The sequence below is a fragment of the Lagopus muta genome, chromosome 3 (assembly GCF_023343835.1).
Source record: "Lagopus muta isolate bLagMut1 chromosome 3, bLagMut1 primary, whole genome shotgun sequence".
NCBI classification, from domain to species: domain Eukaryota; kingdom Metazoa; phylum Chordata; class Aves; order Galliformes; family Phasianidae; genus Lagopus; species Lagopus muta.
Window position 1 is genome coordinate 90949290 of NC_064435.1, and position 19891 is coordinate 90969180.

Here is a 19891-nt window from a genome sequence, read left to right on the forward strand (position 1 = left end):
CCTTATTGCTCCCTTACATCATAAGAGCATTATTAATGAAGGAAAGATTCTCTGAGATCAGAAAAGCTTTTCTCATCATGTTCCTTCCAGGTGAGCTGAGGATAGAGTTATACGCAAATACATCTGGATAAACATTTTTTTTTTCTAGGCATCGTTCAGCTTTCATTCAACCTTACTCTATTAAAGATCTTGGTAAACTGACTCCTAGTATTTAGATTTCTTCAGTCTTACTTCTTTTCTTTCTGCTTTAGTAGTTGTCAATATATTTACAAAATTCATGTAAAACATCTTTCTGCCACAGTAACATCGTATAGCTGCTTTCTTTGGGCAGAAATGCCTTTTCCAGTTTAAGATGAGGTGATCCTATTCTGAGTGATGAGCAGGAAGGGCACTGAAGTATGATGGCAAGGAGGTACAGGACACATCTGTTGAAGCCATTTTCACTTGTGGTATCTTTAGCCTGTGTTCACTTGTGACCTATGCTGGGAGTCAATGAATCATTAAGAGTACTGGCTCTTCTCTAATCTGATCCAACTGCATTTGTGAATTTCATGGGGCACAGATACAACATTTGTCTTGCTTGGCTACTCAATCTATGTTCCATGACCTGATGCTAATTCTAAATTAGACTTTTATGGTAAGAAATAAAGATTTTAATGGTAGCAAAGCCTCTTTATTAGCTTTCTGTGACAGCACTGGTCTCACTCTCTGCCCTGACATGTTTTAGGGTGAAAAATATTGTAAATATCTTTCCTTTTTTCTAGCTGCACGGAACTACCATAAATATGGAAGAATCAAGATTAATTTCTCTTTCAGATTTGCATTTTACAACAGAGATTTCCAGACAGATCTCCTCTGCCCTTCTTCCTCTTCCAGTCATAAAAAGTGAAAGACGGTCACGGATATCACCGTGGCTTTTTTGATGACTCTTGGCCTTCGTCTACAAGTCCACGTTAAGATGGCTTCTGATAGAAAGCAGGGTCTCATTTTATGGTTTGGTGCCAACCACATCATCTATCAGGTGTACAGCTAGACAGTGTTGCAGGTTGCCAGCTGAACACTAACTGTCCATAGTCAGAGCACATTCTGGGGTGACATCTTTAGAATTATTTTCAAGGCAGATTTCTAGTTCAGTCATCAGTATTTTAGGCAGTCTTAAAACATTGAGATAAACATAGAACTTATACAAGGAACCTCTAGCTTTCTCTTCTTCAGGAGATCGTCACTTCTCATCTGCTTAATCCACTCCCTTGATGCTGATCCCTTGCATTCAGTTTCCCTTCTCTTCCTTTCTTTTTCTGTTTAGACCAGAATGGTTTTGTCTTTCTGATCATCTCAGTCGCTGCAGAGGGAGAGGAGCTATTTGAACTGCTGACATCAGTCCACTGACTATTCTCTGGACCATGCTGGTGTCCAGAGGTAGTAATTTCTTGCTCCAGAAACAGCCACAAAGCCCAGCATTTGATACCATGTTCCACCTCTGCAATATTCAACTTGTACTTGCACTGATAAATTAGACTGTAAACTCTTCAAACTCCTTTGTACAGTGAGATCTTTAAAGTAAGCTAAATAAAAGGAGGAAGATCAAGCATTTCTGACTTATGTCCTCCAAAATCTCAAGAAGACCATCCTCATCCCTGAATACTTTTGGAGCATCAGCTGACTACTTCCTTCGGATGCTGTGGAACTTCACTTTTGTATCTTCAAAAAGCTGTGAAGGAGCAAAACTGTCACAGAACTTTGTGCTACTCTTGGAATTGAAGAACTTCTACAGTATTCGGTCATGGCATTGCTGCCTCAGTCAACAGTCACTTAAAAAAAATTTGTGTTGTATGTGCATGCACACAGAATTGCAACTTGTTTCCCTCCACAATTCACATGCAATTGAATCTGTTCCTGCAGCAGGATTTTGGGAAAGGGCAAAAGGCCAAAGTGCAGACAATCACTTGGTTTATTTTTAATGCCTGGGGCACCCAGTAAGCTGCAACTTTGTGTTTATCTGGTTTATCTTCCACCAGATCCAGCTTCTAATCCAGCTTCAGAACAGAAAAGTAAGTAATTTTACAATAATTTTTAAATGGGAAGGAATTTGAATGTAAACAGTGACTTTTCTTCCTCAAGCCAAAGTAATTACTGTTTGGGCTGGGAATTAGTATGCACTTAGAGAAATGAAACTATAATGAGGAACTGAATAAAACCCAGAAGGTTTAAGCAACATTGTCATAGTATAAATTCTCACATTCAAGATCTTATTTAGACTGCAGTCTGAGAAGGAAGTCCTTTTAATAGCTTGAAATATTGTAGGGAATTCATTTCTTTGATTAATTAATAAATTAATTACCATTTTTTTGTCATCCTCTCAAGTACAGGCTAAAGGACTGATACAAAGAATAATTAATTGGAATCAACTCTTTGAACCAAGGGGAAAAAACATGAACTTCAGGCTCTCTGTGGGCATTTATTCCATTGGATCATGCATTCTTCTCTGTCAAAAGCAAAGATATGTAGAATGAAATTAGAAGAGCCCCTATGTACAGAAAGAAACAGAGAATTTTTCCAGGTGTCCCACGTGTGGGACTTCTCAACTTCCTTTTCCTTTATTTACTTAGTTTGCCTTTCAGGTTTTTTTTTCTAGCTGTTCCTGAACCCCAAGAATTACTTTCTTTTGAACAGGCCTCAACTTTCTAATGTATGAGGGGTATGGCAACATTTCTTCTGTCTCACCCAAAAAACTCAAACTCCTTTAGGGAAAGTACCAACATCTTGTGCTTTATCTCAGCAATATTCTCTCTGGCTCCAGCAATTTGCTCACTCTGTAAGAGTTTTCTCTTGAGCAATAAGATAGAGAAGCACTTAGGCAGAACAGTAGGCTCTGAACCACAGCTGACCTCTAGATGAACTTCACTACCAAATGCTATATCACATATGCAATACAATCTTTATCTATTTTGCTCTTTTGACATGAATATTTTGTTACCAATCTATATGAGGTCTGTTGTAACACTTACTGTGCTACACTAATTCCGATAGAGGATTTTTCTTTATTTAGGGCCATGTTTACAAGGCAATAAAACCTTGTGAGCAGTGGAACCAGACATGTGATCTTGTTGAGAAATCTGTGGTTAAAGCCCAAACAGACTGAGACACTCCCTTGAGCCCTGGACAGGCTTTGGGTGAAATCCAACAGGAGGATGACACCAGATGTTTCCACACTTGAAATTACGTAAGCTTGTTTATTCAGCTATATAAAAACTGGACCCCGCTGTAGCAAGTTCAGAGACCTCACCTATGAGTGGATGCACTGCATAGGACCTCCCAGTTGCCAGGAAAAGCTCTCCAAATCCTTGCTGCAATCAGGGCTCCCCAGTGATTGTAGATCTAGATGATGGTAAAGTATTTGGGCAGTTGGTGATGTCTCTTCTGTGATCACTATAGTTAATCTTGTGTAGTAATGATTAGGTGCAAGACCTCGCTCTGTTTTATTCTTGCTGTACTATTTCACTTGTTGCTTTATTGCTTTAAGCTTAAGTAAACTCACTTATTTAAATTTGGTGCCTGTGTCCTTTGTGCTGACCCCATTTGTTGCCAAAACAGATAGGAATCATAAAAAGAGAGTATTTTGTTATCAGTTACTCAGAGAAAGGAAGTATTTCAAACCTCATCAATAAGGCACTGGAGGAATGAGAAACTTGGCTGGTTGGTGGGATGTAATATCAAGTGGATATTAGAATTTAATCTGAGGAGAATGACTTGTCACAGCAGCGTGTGATGCCTGCTTCTCTCACAGTGCTTCTTTGCTCTGACAGAGGGCTCCTAAGATTAGAACCTATGGAACCTGTGCTGCATTGCTTTATTTATAAGTCTTAGCCTTCAAAGTGCAGATGTAAGCTCATTTGTTCCTTGGTCTATGTATTGAGAGTGGACCAAGATATAAAATTACGGCTTCAAAAGAAAAGGAAGTGAACTTCATGAACTCAGTTATGCAACAGCCAAGAAAAAATTGTTTGTTCACAGCAAGAACAGCTTATTTAAACCATGTTACAAGAATTACTCACCATGGACATTAAGAACATTTTGATTTCCAGGGTAAATATTGCTCACCTACAGGCAAAGAAAACTCACTTAAAAATTATCCATACCCATTAACTGATGGAAATGCATCAGTTAGTACTGTTAGAAAGCCTGAAATATTTGCATGCTATCACAGAAAGTACATAGATAGCTCCTAAATGTTTCCTGTTTATTTCTGTGGAAACAACAGATACAAAGATACAACAGCGCAAGAGATACAAAGAGCACAACAGTACTATCTGATAAACTCTCAACTAAAAAACACTGCTTTTTAACACAGTCGCCACCATTAGCTATACATTTTCACCAGAGTTGAACACAGCCTGCATGCCACACTTGTGAAAATCTGCATGGCTGTCTGGAACATGGCTTGCCTTTCACGTCACTGCTGCTGCTGTTGAAATGGACCACCCATCACCTCGCTGTGTCAGCATCCACGGTTTGGGCTCCACAAATGTTCAGCAGGTGATGATGAAAGTCAATTGACGCAATTTTTTCCACATGGAGAAATTCAATTATGCGCCTTTGCTTCATATGCATTTCCATGTTCACTAGATCAGATCTCATTCTGAGCTAGAACACTTCCCATGATGGGGCACCCAAGATTTCTCTGAGCAACATGTTCTAGAGCATCACTGCTCTCATAGTGCTCTCTTCCTAACATCTAATCCAAATCTATCCTCTTTTAGTTTAAAACTTTCACTCTTTGTCCTATCACTACACTGCCTTACAAAGAGTCTCTCCTCTCTCTTGTAGCCCCCGCCTAAGTAGCAGAATGCTGATATATCTTCCTGGAGTCTTCTCTAGGCTAAATAAATCCAACCCTCTCAGTCCATCTTTATAGGACTGGTGCTCCAGCCCTCTGATCATTTTCACTGCCCTTCTCTGGATCACGTCAGACTTAGTACCTTTCATATGTTGGGGACTTTAGAGCTGAACACAATACTGCAGATAGGGTCTCAAGAGAGTGGAGTAGAAAGGGACAATCACCTCCCTCAACGTTGGCCACATTTTATTTTTTTTACCCAGGATACAACTAGCTTTCTGAGCTGCAAGTGTACGTTGTCAGACGTCGTGTTCTTTTTTTTTTTTACCCCCAAGTCTTCTCCTCATGGCTGCTCTCAATCCATTCATTGCCACGTCTGCATTCATTTTTGAGACTTCCCTGGCCCATGTGCAGAACTACTCACTCGGTCTTCTTGAATTTCATGAGGTTCATGTAGGACTACCTCTCAAGACCATCAGAGGGTCCCTCTGGATGGCATCCTTACCTTCCATTGCGTTGACTGTGTTACTCAGCTTGGTATCATCCTCACATTTGCTGAGGGTGCACTCAGTTTCATTGTCCACATCACCAACAAAGTGTTAAATAATACAAATTCTAACAAAGACCCCCTGCAGACATCATTCATCATTGTTCTCCACCTCTCACAAGTCTTTCAGTGCAACCATTCAGTCAATTCCTTATCTGCTGAGTGGTCCATCTGTCAAATTCAGGTCTTTCCATTTTAGATATATGGATGTTGTGTGGACAGCATAAAAACTTTGCACATGCTCAGGTAGCTGGCATCAACTGCTCTTCCCTTACCCACCAGTGATGTAACCCTGCTATATCAGGTCACCAAATTTGTCACACATGAATTGCAATGAAGTGAAACCATGTTGGCTATCACACCACCTCTTTAGTTTTCATGTGACTCAACACAGTTTCCAGGAGGATCTGCTCCATGATCTTGCTGGACACAGAACTGAGACTTACTGACCTATATTTCCCCAGGTCTTCCTTTTTTGCCCTTTTAGAATGGGATTTATCTTTCCTCTCTTCCGGTCAGTGGAAACGTTACTGGATCACCAAAACTTCTCAAGTACGATGGATAATGGCTTAGCAGTTTTGTCTTTCTAGTTCCCTCAAGACCTTTGGATGCACCTCATTGGGTAATGTACTTTCAGGTTGCATGGATGGTTTTGCACCTGATCTACTCCTGCAATGGGCAATACTTCATTCTCCTAATCCATGCCTTTGGATTCTGTGAACTGGGCCTTCTGACTAGAGCAGCTGCTGAAGAAAACCGGGGCAAAAAAATAAAGGCGTTTAGTACTCCAGCCTACTCTATGTTCTAGGTAAATAAGTCATTTCCATCAGCAGAATGTCCACATTTTCCCTAGTCTTCCTCTATTACTGATGGTTCTTGCAGAAATCCCTCTTACTGCCCTTGACGTCCCTGGCCACTTCAATTCAACTTTGGCTTTAGCTTTCATAACTTCATCCCTGGCTGAATATATCTACATTCCTCCAAGGCTATCTGTCTGTCCTTCCATCTTCAACAGGCTTTATTTTTGTGTTTGGCCAGGAGCTTCTTGTTCATCCTCATAAGCTTCCTGGCATTTTTTCCTTACTTTCTCTTTGTTGGGCTTCATTGCTCCTGAGCTTGGAGGAGGTGATTGCTGTATATTGACCAGCTCTCTAGGATGCCTATTCCCTGCAGGTCTTCATCCCATGGTACTCTACCAAGGAAATCCCCTTGGACACTGAAGTCTGCTTTCCTGAATTTCAGGGAGGTGAGCTTGCAGTGCATCTTCCTCATAGCCCTAAGGATATTGAGCTTCCCCCATTTCATGGGGGAGGCAGCCAGGGCTCCCTTTGACCATCACGTTCCTCACAGGTCTCTCTTTATTAGTTAGAATTAGGTCCAGCATAGCACCTCTCCTCATTGGCTCCCTTATAACTTGGAAAAGGAAGTTATCATCAAGGAACTCCAGGAACCTTTTGGTTGATTATGCCCTGCTGTGTTAGTCCCTCCAAAAGACATCAAGGTGACTGAAGTTCCTCATGAGGACCAGGGCTCGTGAACATGATGCTGCTCCTATCTGTCTATAGAGTGCCCGTTCTGCTTGGACTTCCTGGTCAGGTGACCTGTAGCAGACCCCCACTATAAAGTCATCTAACCCTGTTTTCCCTTTAATCCTAACCCATAAGCTTTTGGTCAGCTCCTCTATCCATTAGCAGAGTTTCATGAGCTCCAGCTGAGCACTGACACAGAAGGTGACCCCCTTTATTAATTTTCCCTTCCTGTCCTTCCTGGTGAGCCTATATACTTTCATTACAACACTCCAGTCATGAATTATATGTGAATAGACTGCATATGAGTGACAAACAAGGAATGTGATCATCCTTTCCTGATGCACTTTCCATGCCACATTAAAATATGTAAAAAGTCTTATTTTGAACAGAGAAATTGGAAACAGTTGGAGACATAACAACATGGAAGCATTACTTGTATGTACATCTAAAAGGCTTATGCATATGTATGTGTAAACATTAGCTTCTCAAAGCAGTTCTCAGACTGTAAAAATGTGGAGTTTTGAAAGACGCTGAAAGAGTTAGGACAACCAACTAATTACAGTGCATTAAGGGAAAGGTTACTGTGTTTTCAGTTCTCTTGTATTTTTTACATGTGGCTAACATTGAATATCTAAACACTTGAAAATCTGTTATCTCGAATGCTAAGTAAAGCATATTTCTGTTGCAAAGCAGAAGTCGTGGAGTAAAAAGCTGCAGATCTACTGTGGTTATGCACATAGCTACTTCGGTTATGCATCATCATGGCCATGCTTGCTCAGAGCAGATTATTTTTGTACTTACTGCATTCTTGCAATGAGGTCTAGGAGAGACTGGGAAAACTGCCTATTCAAAATAGGATGGGAAACAAGTTTAATGAATGTGGGCAATAATATACAACATAATATACCTAACAGTAATATCTAGTTGACATGACAAGACAAAGGCAAGAAACAAAAATCAGCACCCCCTGAACAGAGCCTGCTTGCTGCCTGGGAGCTCTCAGGATTCTGTCAGCATAGAATCATAGAATGGCCTGGGTTGAAAGGGACCACAGTGCTCATCAGTTCCAACCCCCTGCTGTGTGCAGGTCACCAACCAGCAGCCCAGGCTGCCCAGAGCCACATCCAGCCTGGCCTTGAATGCCTGCAGGGATGGGGCATCCACAGCCTCCTTGGGCAACCTGTGCCAGTGCCTCACCACCCTCTGGGGGAAAAACTTCCTCCTAATATCCAACCTAAACCTCCACTGTCTCAGTTTAATTTCATTTGTACACTCCCTCCAAGCACTGGAAGGCCACCATGAGGTCTCCCACAGCCTTCTCTTCTCCAAGCTGAACAAGCCCAGTTCCCTCAGCCTTTCCTCACACAGAGCTGCTCCAGCCCTCTGCTCATCTCAGTGCCTCCTCTGGCCCCGCTCCCAGAGCTCCACGTCCTTCCTGTGCTGGGGGCCCCAGGCCTGGACGCAGCGCTGCAGATGGGGCCTCACAAGAGCCGAGCAGAGGGGGACGATCACCTCCCTCTCCCTGCTGGCCGCCCCTTTTTCATGCAGCCCAGAACACAGCTGGCCTTCCGGGTTGCAGGCGCACACTGCTGCCTCATGGCCAGCTTCTCGTCCACCAGGACCCCAAGTCCTTCTGCACAGGGCTGCTCTCAAGGATGTCTTCCTCTATGTTCCAGTCTGTACGCATGGGGAAAAACTCTTACGTGACAGTGGCTCTTCTTGAGAAATTTCCTCCTATGCACACAAGCAAGTTAACCCACTCTAAATGCTCTTGCTTGAAACAAATTTTGAGATTATATTTTGCAAAGCATTGCAAAGAACAGCATATTTCTTTTTCAGAGGAAGAAGAGTTACAGATTATTGGATTATTCAATATACTTACTCCTTTGATGTGAACTACATGTCCTGGAGGTCCGGGGGGTCCAGGGGGCCCAGGCAAACCAGGAATGCCCTGTAAAAGAAAGTGAAATAAGAACAACTGGACAGATCTTTTCATATGGGCTGAGGGAACAAAGGATCACAGGATCAGAGAGCACTGTTTAACCAAGAAGTTTTGTGTGAAATGACTTGAAGGAAGACTGATCTTTCCATTACAGGGACCAAGCTAAGCTGGAAGGTGAATTTTAGTATTTAGCCTAAATCTATGGAGAACAAAGCAGTCTAAAATTATTATTTCCAGGGAACAACAAACAGATAAACAAACATCCAACAAAAAGCATTAAAACTTGATTAGGTCTCCAAGATTGATCTCAGAGCCCTAGGACTGATGAGATTCATATAGTTCAAAGTGTTTGTCAGGTAGCCACACACTACTTAACATCCTCAAGAAACTCTGCTAGGCAACCACACCATGTCCAGCTTTCACTCTGCATTGATGTGAGCTTCAGTGAAGCAGCACCTCAGCAATAGCCAGAGATCTAATGGATTTTTTATCTTTCCCAAGCACTTGAGGAAGTGCTATTAGAAGATGTAGTCTGTTTTGCTTGCTTGCTTGCTTTGATCTCCCAGCCTAATAAACTTAATCTAGTGATGCAAGCTTTAATAGTTTTTGTTAAAGTAGACAATCCAGAAAATTAACCTTGACTCTGTTTGAAGATACGGAGAAATCAATTCAATGTTTACTGACAGGCACTGTTCATGTTTTCCATTTGTTTTTCTCCTGCTAGAGTTTGCCTGATTTCTGGTTTCATCTTCCAGCAACTAGTTTTCTATTAACTAGATCATCTCATCTGAAGCTGATTCCTACCTTTGCATGATTTCTATGATAAAGTAGTAAGAGGCCCCTGTCTTCTTTTTTCTTCCAGTACATCTCTTATACAGACAAAATATTATTAGCTGCTGTTGTAATAAAAGTGCAATTTTCTTCCCCAGCACAGATTGGTCCATATCAGAGCGGTTACAATAAATACAATAGACTGAAACATATTGCTTATCCTCAGTAATGCTTATTGTTGTGTAGCCCAGTCTTCATGTTTGCCATGAGACCAGTGGAATAAATTCTATTCATAAGAACAGAGTTGCAGCAACAGGACCTTGGTTCATCACTTCTTATTCTACAGTTACAGGATGTGGGTGGGCATGTATGTGCTATCATCTTGGGAGCACTATGCAGCAGTCATTACTCTGGATGCATGTACACGACAACTCAAGCAGGTAATATATGTCAGTAGGCATCTCCTTGTTTGTAGGATAGCTGATACTTCATGACATACTTATTTGGACATATGCTAGTTATTTAAAAGCCCATGGGGAAATCTTCAAACAATGAAGATACTTGTATAGTTCTGAAAAGGATTGACAATCTCGGGTCATTTGTTATTTGAAACACCTGTGTAGTGAATTTCACATATAACTAACTGTTACATCTGGGATCTGAAGTAAAGAGCTATACATGTAAGAATAGTCCAGATGGATCCAGAAGTTGACTTTCAATGCTTGTTGTCACACAGGAAAAATAGCAGGAACATCTAATCATTTCAAGCCCATTTCAGCTTTTCAGTCCTGTTGTCATTTTAAAGGGATTGAAAAAAATCATATTCAATTAACTTTAAGAACTTACATTTAATGCTTCTCCTCGTTCACCTTTCACACCTTTCAGCCCATTCAGTCCTGGGCGGCCCTGAAATGAGTACACACAAGCAGAAAAAAAACACGTAGGAATAACATAGTATGTGTCAGAAATGAGCTGCTCTGTCTTCATTCAGTTTGAGATCTTAATACATACTGGGCGTCCTGGGAAACCAAGTTCTCCTTTAGGTCCAGCAGGTCCTATTGGTCCCTGGAAAAAAAAAAAAAGAAAAAAAAAAAAGAAAATGTGATTATGGAAAAAGGAGAAAAATATTGAAAAAATGCTATATGGAATATATCTATGAGACATATTTTATTAGAAAAAGAGGCATAGTTTCACAGTTGCACAAAAAACTAGTCTGCGATTGTTGAAAATGTGCAGAGTTTTCTCACTATCTGTTCTTCTAAATGATCTTGAATGCTGAGAGGGCTGCATATAACTCTGTTGTACTCTGGTTTGGAAAATACTGATCATCTGAAATGAAACCTGAATTCTCAGCCATTGTAGTGTGTGCAATTCAAGAGTAAGTTGCCATGAATCAAAGCAAAATTAAATGTATTAGTCAGTAGAAAAAAGGCTGCTAGTGGTATATACTTTGTGCATCTGCTTTTGGTTTGCATTGTTTCATTAGTTATTTGTGATGTAAGTCTGTAAATCAGACCAAGACTTCAGATAGCTCCAGACTTCTACATGTCTCTTGACAATTTGGATATGTGGACTCATTGGGCTGGCAGTTGAAAGAGATCCTTCTTTATACAAGAGTTACCCCTCAGGCCTCACAGACTGATCAAAGCAATTTCAGACAGAAAGGTCAAGCAGGTCACTCAGAAAAAATAGTCCAGTGCCATGGATGATCTATGATTTGCTATTTGCAAACATAAATCTTCTAGGCAACCAGAGGTAGCAGATCAACAAAAAGCGGTAAACCTGCAGACAGCACAAGCTTTTGTCTGCTGTCAGCTTCCCAAAACTCACCAAAACCACAACTGTCTAGACAATCTCTTTACTTACGTGTCAATCTTTCAAGTTTATTTTTCTTTTTTTCCCCAGTCTGGTGATATACTCATGAGTAACTAGGACTTTAAATGTATATCAAGATTGTACAAGCTGACATCACCAAAGCCACCTTTACTGTTTCCTTTGTCAAAGTCTCAGCCTGCACCAAGCAGATGTTAATGACTCCCTGAGACAGAAGCCAGCAGTCACAGCTATATGTGAAAGAAGGAAGTGAGGAAGCGGCAGAAAAATGCTTATCAGAAAAGAAAATTTCATTTGCAAAAGCAGCGGAGGTGATTTGTGCAGGCTGACACTAGGGTTATAGCTCAGAGCTCCTGTTACATAAATGTGGTGGTTTGCTTTATTGATAGTGAATAGCAAAATCAAGCTGGTAAAAACTCCTCATTTCCTCCTTACCAGGAGCTCTGATTCAGTCTGTCTCTTCCACTTGTTCTACTAACAGCACTAACCTCCTAACTACCCCCAGCCAAAAACCTGCTTGTCTGCACCTAGTCTATTGTGCTCCAAACTCCTGCGATCCTCACTTCTGTTCAGATGAAGTCTCAAAGAGGAGGAAAGCTGGGGAATTATTTTAAATTCTGGAAGCCTGTCTGTAAGTTTGTTTTGCCCCAGTAGCACAGAGGAATGATGATGAGTCCTCAGCTATCCTGGACTGTTCCTGGGGCAGAACTTTATTTTATACAAAGTGGTACAGAACAATTGGCACCAATACTTTGATAAGTTGGGCAGACTGGCTGGCCAAGTACTCTGAAATTTGTATATTATTACTGCATGGGACTCCCAGTGACTACAAAAGGGTTTTTACTGGGAGCAAATGCTAAAAAGAATCACGCTCGTCTGCAGCAATGATGAAGCTAGAGTTATGCATTAAGAATCCCTAGGCACTAAGAATACACAAAGACCAGAAATTGGCTGGTCAAAATCTTGAGACAGGCTCTGTCTACAAAATTATCCCATAGTGTAATCATTCACCAGTCTGGCAAAAAATGAATGGCCCTGTCTCTGCACTAAACTGTATGAAACATCTCGTGGCAGTGGCGATGTAAACACAGAGCTTGGGACTGACAGAAAAAAGGACATGTCCTGAGGGATGCATAGCAGTAGGATAAGTGGCAAATGACACAAGCTAGAACAATGAGAAATTTCAAACAAATGTAAAGAAAAGCTTATTTATCTTGAAGGTCATTATGTAACAGGAAATTGCTGGCCAGAGAGGCTTCCACATCTTCTGAGAGATGTCAAAGACTTGACTTTGGCAAGTCCCTGAATTAAAGAGACTTGCTTTGGCCAGAGGGGTGTAATAGATGACTCTGAAGTTCACTTTCATTCTAAATTACACAGTATTCAAGCAGTTTATCAACACATCCAGCTAGTTGTTTCTAGAGACCACAACAACTGATGGCCTGTTCATCTTAATGCACAGAAATCACAGAATCATAGAATCAAACAAACACAGAATCATAGAATGGCTTGGAAGGGGCCTCAAAGATCAACTAGTTCATGGTCCTGAAGTTGGACTTTGTCAGGTTAATATTCCTTGTGATCTTCAACTCAACCAGGATGTGGTTGCTACAGCCCATATTGCCTCCAGTCTTAACCTCTCAGCAGCATTGGGGAGTGTCAGGTCCAGTAACCAAAGAAGCTACTAACGAGTGAGGCACAGTGGAGATCAGGCTACATCAAAAGCAGATCAAAAGCAAAGAAAGACTCAGTATTCTTGATCTTTGACAAATACTAGACTACAATAAATACATTTCTGCTCTAACACTATTGAGTCTGTGCAACTCTTCATATTTTACATCAAAATTACTGTTGTGCTTTCATACTACATTGTGTCCAGTCAAAGATTTTAGGCCAAGTTTGTGAAACAAAGACACTAAACCCCAATTCCAGTAAATGGTCTGAGGCTACTGCCTAATTGCGGCTTCCTCTGAACCCAAGGGAGTTAGTTGCAAATTCTTGTTTCCTATAGAAATTGGGGCTGACACCATCTGTTGTTTTAACTCAAATAGAATCAGAAAATAATTTAGTTCTAGTCTTACCATTGGTCCCATTGGTCCTACCACTCCAGCTTCACCCTATTGAGGACAGACACATGCAACAATTACAAGGAGAACATCTGCAGTATCTAGCAGAGGTAGCAGATAACAAGGCCACCAAACATTCTGGAAGAACACAAAACAGTATTAACTCACCTTCTGCCCTTTTCTTCCCAACAATTCAGTTAAAGACCCATCAGCAGCAATGATAACTCCAGATTCTCCTTTTTCACCCTGCAATTATTGTCAAAGTAGTAATACTTGTTTTTTAAAAAAGACTTTCAATTGCTCTCAACAGATCATCTGTATGAAATGTTCTCATAAGATCTCTGCTAAAGGGAAATGGGCTACTGGCATCTTCCTGTGTACTGTCAGCTCAGATATTGGTTAGTAAATCCTAATATAACTGTAAATTCTTTACAGAACACTAAGTAGAAAGCAAGAATCTTTATTTCTGTGTCCTTGGGACATTATGTGATGTCCTTATCTCTACTTCAATACCACCAATATTTGCCTCTGACATCCTGGGCCAACAAAATAGGAGGCATTACTTTCAGAGCAGCCCTTGTATTATATCAGCTGGTTTTGTTCAGCATTCTTTCAAATTCCACTTATTACATTTTTTCACACAAGCTTACTGACATTCCAGTTCCTAGTAAAATTAGAATAAAACTTATAATGTCACTAAGGATTTGTTATCAGGCACATTTTGTTGTATGTATTTTTCCCTAAGCAATTTCTCTTACCTGTTGGCCTTTGGGTCCTTTCAATCCTGGCAAACCAATATCACCCTTTGGTCCCCGTGGGCCCTAAGCAAAATCAAATCCATAATCCATAAATCCATGGTAAAGAAAAGACGTGAAGTAGGGGTGGTATTTCCATGTAAAAATTTTGAAAGACTGACAATTAATTATATGGTTTACTAAATACTGACAGTTCTTTTTAACTGAAAAGCATATCAATTTTTTTTTTTAATGTTATTTATTTTGTATGGTTTCCTGTGCAGCCTACCACACACAGGACCCAATAAACAATCTTTTGTATAATTTTGGGCAATTTGCCAACATTATTTATCAACTTCCCCAGTTTTGTCCTTATTCTCAGGCTCTACAAGTGGTCCTGAGTTCATATGCACACATCCAAATTGTAAAACACTCATAACAAGGGAAAATAATGCTTTACATTACATATCATATAAGTAAGTTTGATAATATAAGCAATATTATAAGTTGCAAACCATATAATGCTTATATGGGATAGCAGTAGGAGCACAACAGGGAGCATAATATAATGCATCATTTGATAGTCTGGCTGTGTAATGCTTCCAATGTGGCATCCTTAAAAAAGTGGTTATTCTAAAAAATGTGTTGAATTTGATATAAGAATATAACCTCTTGTGTTCTTTGTATCATCCTAGAAGACTAGAGGAATAGTAAACCTAGCAGCTCTCCACAGTAGTGATCAAAAAACAATAATAACAAAAGGCTTAAGGATTAATATACTTCCACACATTTGAACACAGTGTTTAGAAGCCCATAAATACCTTTTATTCCTCCTAATTTGCACAGAACTTTTCCTTAGGTAGTAAGTTTTCATTAGACTGCTGTATTTAAACTACAGAACTGACACTGAGACGAGCAGAAATGTGAGTTGGGCATATAACAGTATGTTTCCCAAAGCTAATTTCTACTGTACACGTTGATTAAAAAAATACTCTCTCGTAAGAAAATTAATCAGACTTCATATGAATTCTGTTCAATATAATTGTTAAAGTATTTAAAACATACTGAAAACCTCTTACTTAGACTGCAGAAACAGAATACTTACAGGAAATCCTGGTAAACCTGGCTTACCATCTGGTCCCTGCAAAATGCAAAAACTCACTCACAACCACATAATACAGACTTGCAAAATAGTGTGGGTTTGCAGTGCATTGTCTAATTTGTGAATATTAACTGATCTGAAACTGGATTGAGAACTTCATTCATCCAGCGGTAAAGCTGTGGTCATTTCACAATACCTAATGCTTCTACCTTTTTCTGAGACATTCAGATTTACTTTCCAAAACTGAAGGATATCTGGGAAAGTCTGAATGAACATGACGTTTTCCCCCATATGAAAGGCATGCAACTGCAACTCAGACTCTTTAAAGTCTTACAGAATCCAACATAGAAACCACAGAGGCCCCGTCACCTTTTCCACTGAACCTCTGGTTGCCAGTAGATAAAAAATAGCATATCTGCTAGATCATGATTATAAACATGGATTTGTATTTGTACTGGACATTTTTAAGACTGTCCAACTGTGTTATCTGCAGATTCACTTTAGTTCTTGTTTAAAGCATGTGGACATGGATTACTTAAGTCACTACAACACTCCAATCTTCTCCCAGTCTACGGTCAAATACAAGACTGAGGTTGTGAAACCCTTCCAATTGTAACTAGGCTTCAAGCTACAGAGTCTATTTCTTTCTGTTGGGACTGTAAAAACTACTACAAATCAATAAATTTCTACTGGGATCATGTTTATGCCTTTTTGATATCCAGTCTTTTAAGGTTTGAAAGGCAACTAGCTGCAGTAACAGACTTCACACAAAATGGGCCATCCTATGCTGGCATCCTAGTCTGCCCAGGGATTGGCATTCTGTACATACACCTTCCTTCTTTTGTCAGGGACTGAATATGAGGGGTGCTCACAAGAAAGACAATAAGCAAAATAAAATAAACAAACAACAGACTGCAAATGAAACTGGTTTTGAAGCAAGACACTTAGTTTGTGGAATTCAAATTTTGTGAAGTGCAATGTATTATAGACCTTCACACAAGTCCTATCACTGAATAGACTGCAGCTCGGAGAAGGCAGGTTTCTAGTCCTAATTACTAGGATCTAGTCCTAGTAATTTAAAAACCCTTCCAGGAAGCATCCAACTCATCAAATATTTAACCAAACTGTTTTAAAGCTACGTGTCTAGCTGCAAAACAGCCAGAAATTTCACATCTGTTGTTTTATGAGATTTCCAGATTATCATCCACAGATGTAATTGCTGTGAAATTATACACAAGAGTCCAGTATTCCTAGTTGTAATTTCAGGAAGAACTGAGTGAAATATTTCATCCCAAGATTTCATGATTTGAAAAACAAGAGTACAAAAAAAGTAGAAAAAATGCTATGTAGATCTGCATCCCTGTTCCTGCATCGGTTTCACATTTCTGTCTTTCTGGTCATATTCAGATCGTGTTCAGATTCAGAACTAAAGCAACTGCTTCCATTTCTTTCTTGTAGACAAAAGTTTAAGAACTAATTAATCCACACAGAATATATTTTTCCCTGAAGTACTCTCACATAGCTTACTGCTGAAACTAGCAGTAATTATACACATTTTTAAAGCACAGGAAACTCTCAGCTTTGGATACTTAAAAGGGAAAATTAAAGACAGAGCTATTTTGGAGATTTAATAAAGGAGCATATACTCACAGGAGGCCCAAGCAGTTTTTCAATTGTAGTGAAGTTAAGAATTCCTTCTGTATCATTGAGAAGTAGCTAAAGAAGTGGTTAAGGAACAGTTTATTTCAAATACCAAACAAAGCACATAGGGGTAGACGTACATTTTTAGAATTCTGCAGAAAGTTAAAACATCTTGTTTGAAATGTAAGAAAAACACAAGTAAGGTCACAGGAAATGTTAGCTAATACAACTTTTGTTACAGATCTGGAATAACAATATGTAGCACTTGCATTTAATTCATTATGTAAGGATTTCAGAATGTTTTAAAAACTTTCATTAACTGACTCTCATACATTTTTAAGTTGAAAACTGTGACTTTGTGTGTTGTGGTCCCCACAGTTAAGATTAAAATAAAAATTTTATACTCTAGTGTGTCACTGGCATTCTGAGATGGCAAATCTATCTGACCACAATCTATTGTGTAAATTCAAAGTTAGAATTATGTTCTGAACATGTCTGCATCACAGTGCAGTGTCATGGTAGTGATTCTTCAGTCAGCTCTGATCATGCTTCTGTGTGTAGTTGGTGCAGTGCAGAGAAATCAATGAAATGAGCCCGGATCCCCAAAACTGTGTAGTTTATCTGGAGTAGTACCATAGCTAATGAGTTCTGAATCTTCAGAAGCCCAAAGAGAGAAAAATAATAACAATGCTTTTCTATTTCTTTCTATCCTGGTATTAGTAAGCTGTACATTAGCTCAGACATCCCTTCGGACACTGAAAGCCCAAAAGGGTATGTATACCCCTGCTGCTAAGTGACAAACTGGTAACAATAGACAAGGAGAAGGCTGAGGAACTCAATAAGTTTTTTGCCTCGGTCTTCTCTGATAACTTTTCATCACACAGATCTCTAACAATTGGTTTGGAAGGAGGGTACTGAGGAAGCAATGTCCCTCCCATTGTGAGTGATGATCACATCCATGACCACCTGAAGAACCTGAACATCCACAAGGCTATGGGTCCTGTGAGATGCATCCCAGAGTCCTGGGGGAATTGGCTGATGTGGTCACTAAGCCACTCAATTACATTTGAAAAGTCATGGCAGTCAGGTAAAGTCCCTGGAGACTGGAAAAAAGGCAACATCACATCCATTTTTAAAAAGGCTAAAAAGGATGACCGAGGGAACTACCAACCTGCCAGTCTCAGCTCTGTGCTAGGAAAGATCATGGAGCAGATCCTCCTGGAAGCCATGCTAAGACACATGGAAGACAAGGTAGATGAAATGGGAGAAATAGCATGGCTTCACAAAGGGCAAATCCTGCCTTACCAAACTAGAGGCCTTCTATGATGGTGTAATGGCATCAGTGGACAAGGGAAGAGCCATTGATGTCATCTATCTGTACTTCAGTTAGGCCTTTGACATGTTTCTCCACAACGTCTTTCTTTCCAAATTAGGAAGATATGAATTTGAAGGGTGGACTGTTCTGTGGATGAAGAACTGGCCCAGGTGAACATCATGAAGTTCATCAACCCAAGTGCAAGGTCTTATATTTGGGTTATGGGAACCCACACTATCAGTACAAAGTAGGGAATGTAAGGATAGAGCACAGCCCTGACAAAAAGGACTTGGGGATACTGGTGGATGGGAAGCTAAATGTGAGCCAGCAATGTGCCCTTGCAACCCAGAAAGGCAACTGTATCCTGGGCTGCATCAAAAGAAGCACGGCCAGCAGGCTGAGGGAGGTGATCCCTCTACTCTGTGCTGGTGAGGACTCACCTTGGATACTGTGTCCAGGTGTGGAGTCCTCAGTACAGAAGAGACACAGAGCTGTTGGAGTGTGTCCAGAGGAGGGCCACAAAAATGATCCATGGAGTGGAACACCTCTCCTCTGAGGATAGGCTATGGGAGAGCCGAGGCCCTTCAGTCCAGAAAAGAGAAGGCTGCAAGGTGACCTGGTAACAGCCTCTCAGTATCTAAAGGAGAACTACAGGAAAGAAGGGGGCAGACTATTTAGCAGGGTCTGTGGTGACAGGACTAGGGGAAATGGTTTCAAACAGAAAAAAGGGAGATTTAGGTTGTACATAAGGAAAAAGTCTTCTACAGGGATGGTGGTGAGGCACTGGAACAAGTTGGCCAGAGATGTGGAGAAAGGCACAAGTCCATGGAGGCATTCAAGGCCAGGTTGGACCAAGCTCTGAGCAACGTGATCTACCTTGTGGATGTCCGTGTTCACTGCAGAGGATTTGGATTAGATGACCTTTAAAGGTGTCTTCCTCATTTAAAGACTATGATTTTAAGGATAGAATTAAATTAATGAAGTTGGTCCAGGACTTTTGGTCTAACTTCCTGTTCAAATCTGGTCAAACTAGATCAGGTGCAAGAGTCTTGAACACCTTGTGGGATGGAAATGCCAGTTATTCTTAGTAACCAATTCCAGTATTTGAGCATCCTTGGAGAAAAACAAAACAAAACAAAAACACCTAAAATGCCTTATATCTAATCAGAATTTCCCACGTTCCAACTTGTATCCATTCAGGTCTCATGGTAATGCTACGTAGTTCTAAGATGAGGCTTGCCCTGTCTTCTCTGTAACCCGTAGTTAGGTAGCTGTAAACAGCAAGAAAGTCTCTCCTTAGCCTTCTTTTCTTCAGGCTGAACAAAGGCAGTTTCTTCAGCATCCTCATATACCATCTATTTTTGACCCTCACCATCTTGGGGTCCTGCATGGGCTTTCTTCACTGTGGTAATGTTTCTTGTACAGGGACACAGACGGATGTGGTACTCCAGATGTGGTTCTACGAATACCCATCATAACTTTCTGAGCCCAATACTTGAGCCAATTTTTCACCTATCTTATCATCCTTTTATCTAATTCATAGGTCAACTGCTTGGTGATAAGACCATGGAATA

At 40.4% G+C, this 19891-nt stretch overlaps 1 protein-coding gene across 2 annotated transcripts in view; it reads right to left on the reverse strand.

Moving 5' to 3' along the window:
* Window positions 1-19891, reverse strand: part of COL15A1 (collagen type XV alpha 1 chain) — a 111020-nt gene that overhangs the window by 22880 nt on the left and 68249 nt on the right. For both annotated transcript variants that reach the window (XM_048940711.1, XM_048940710.1), the window contains 10 exons: window positions 17012-17077; window positions 15365-15400; window positions 14284-14346; window positions 13694-13771; window positions 13541-13576; window positions 10638-10691; window positions 10473-10532; window positions 8796-8864; window positions 7715-7756; window positions 4056-4101 (listed from right to left, as the gene is read on the reverse strand). In XM_048940711.1, the coding sequence (XP_048796668.1) occupies window positions 4056-4101; window positions 7715-7756; window positions 8796-8864; window positions 10473-10532; window positions 10638-10691; window positions 13541-13576; window positions 13694-13771; window positions 14284-14346; window positions 15365-15400; window positions 17012-17077 (550 nt within the window). The remainder of the gene's footprint in view (window positions 1-4055; window positions 4102-7714; window positions 7757-8795; window positions 8865-10472; window positions 10533-10637; window positions 10692-13540; window positions 13577-13693; window positions 13772-14283; window positions 14347-15364; window positions 15401-17011; window positions 17078-19891) is intronic.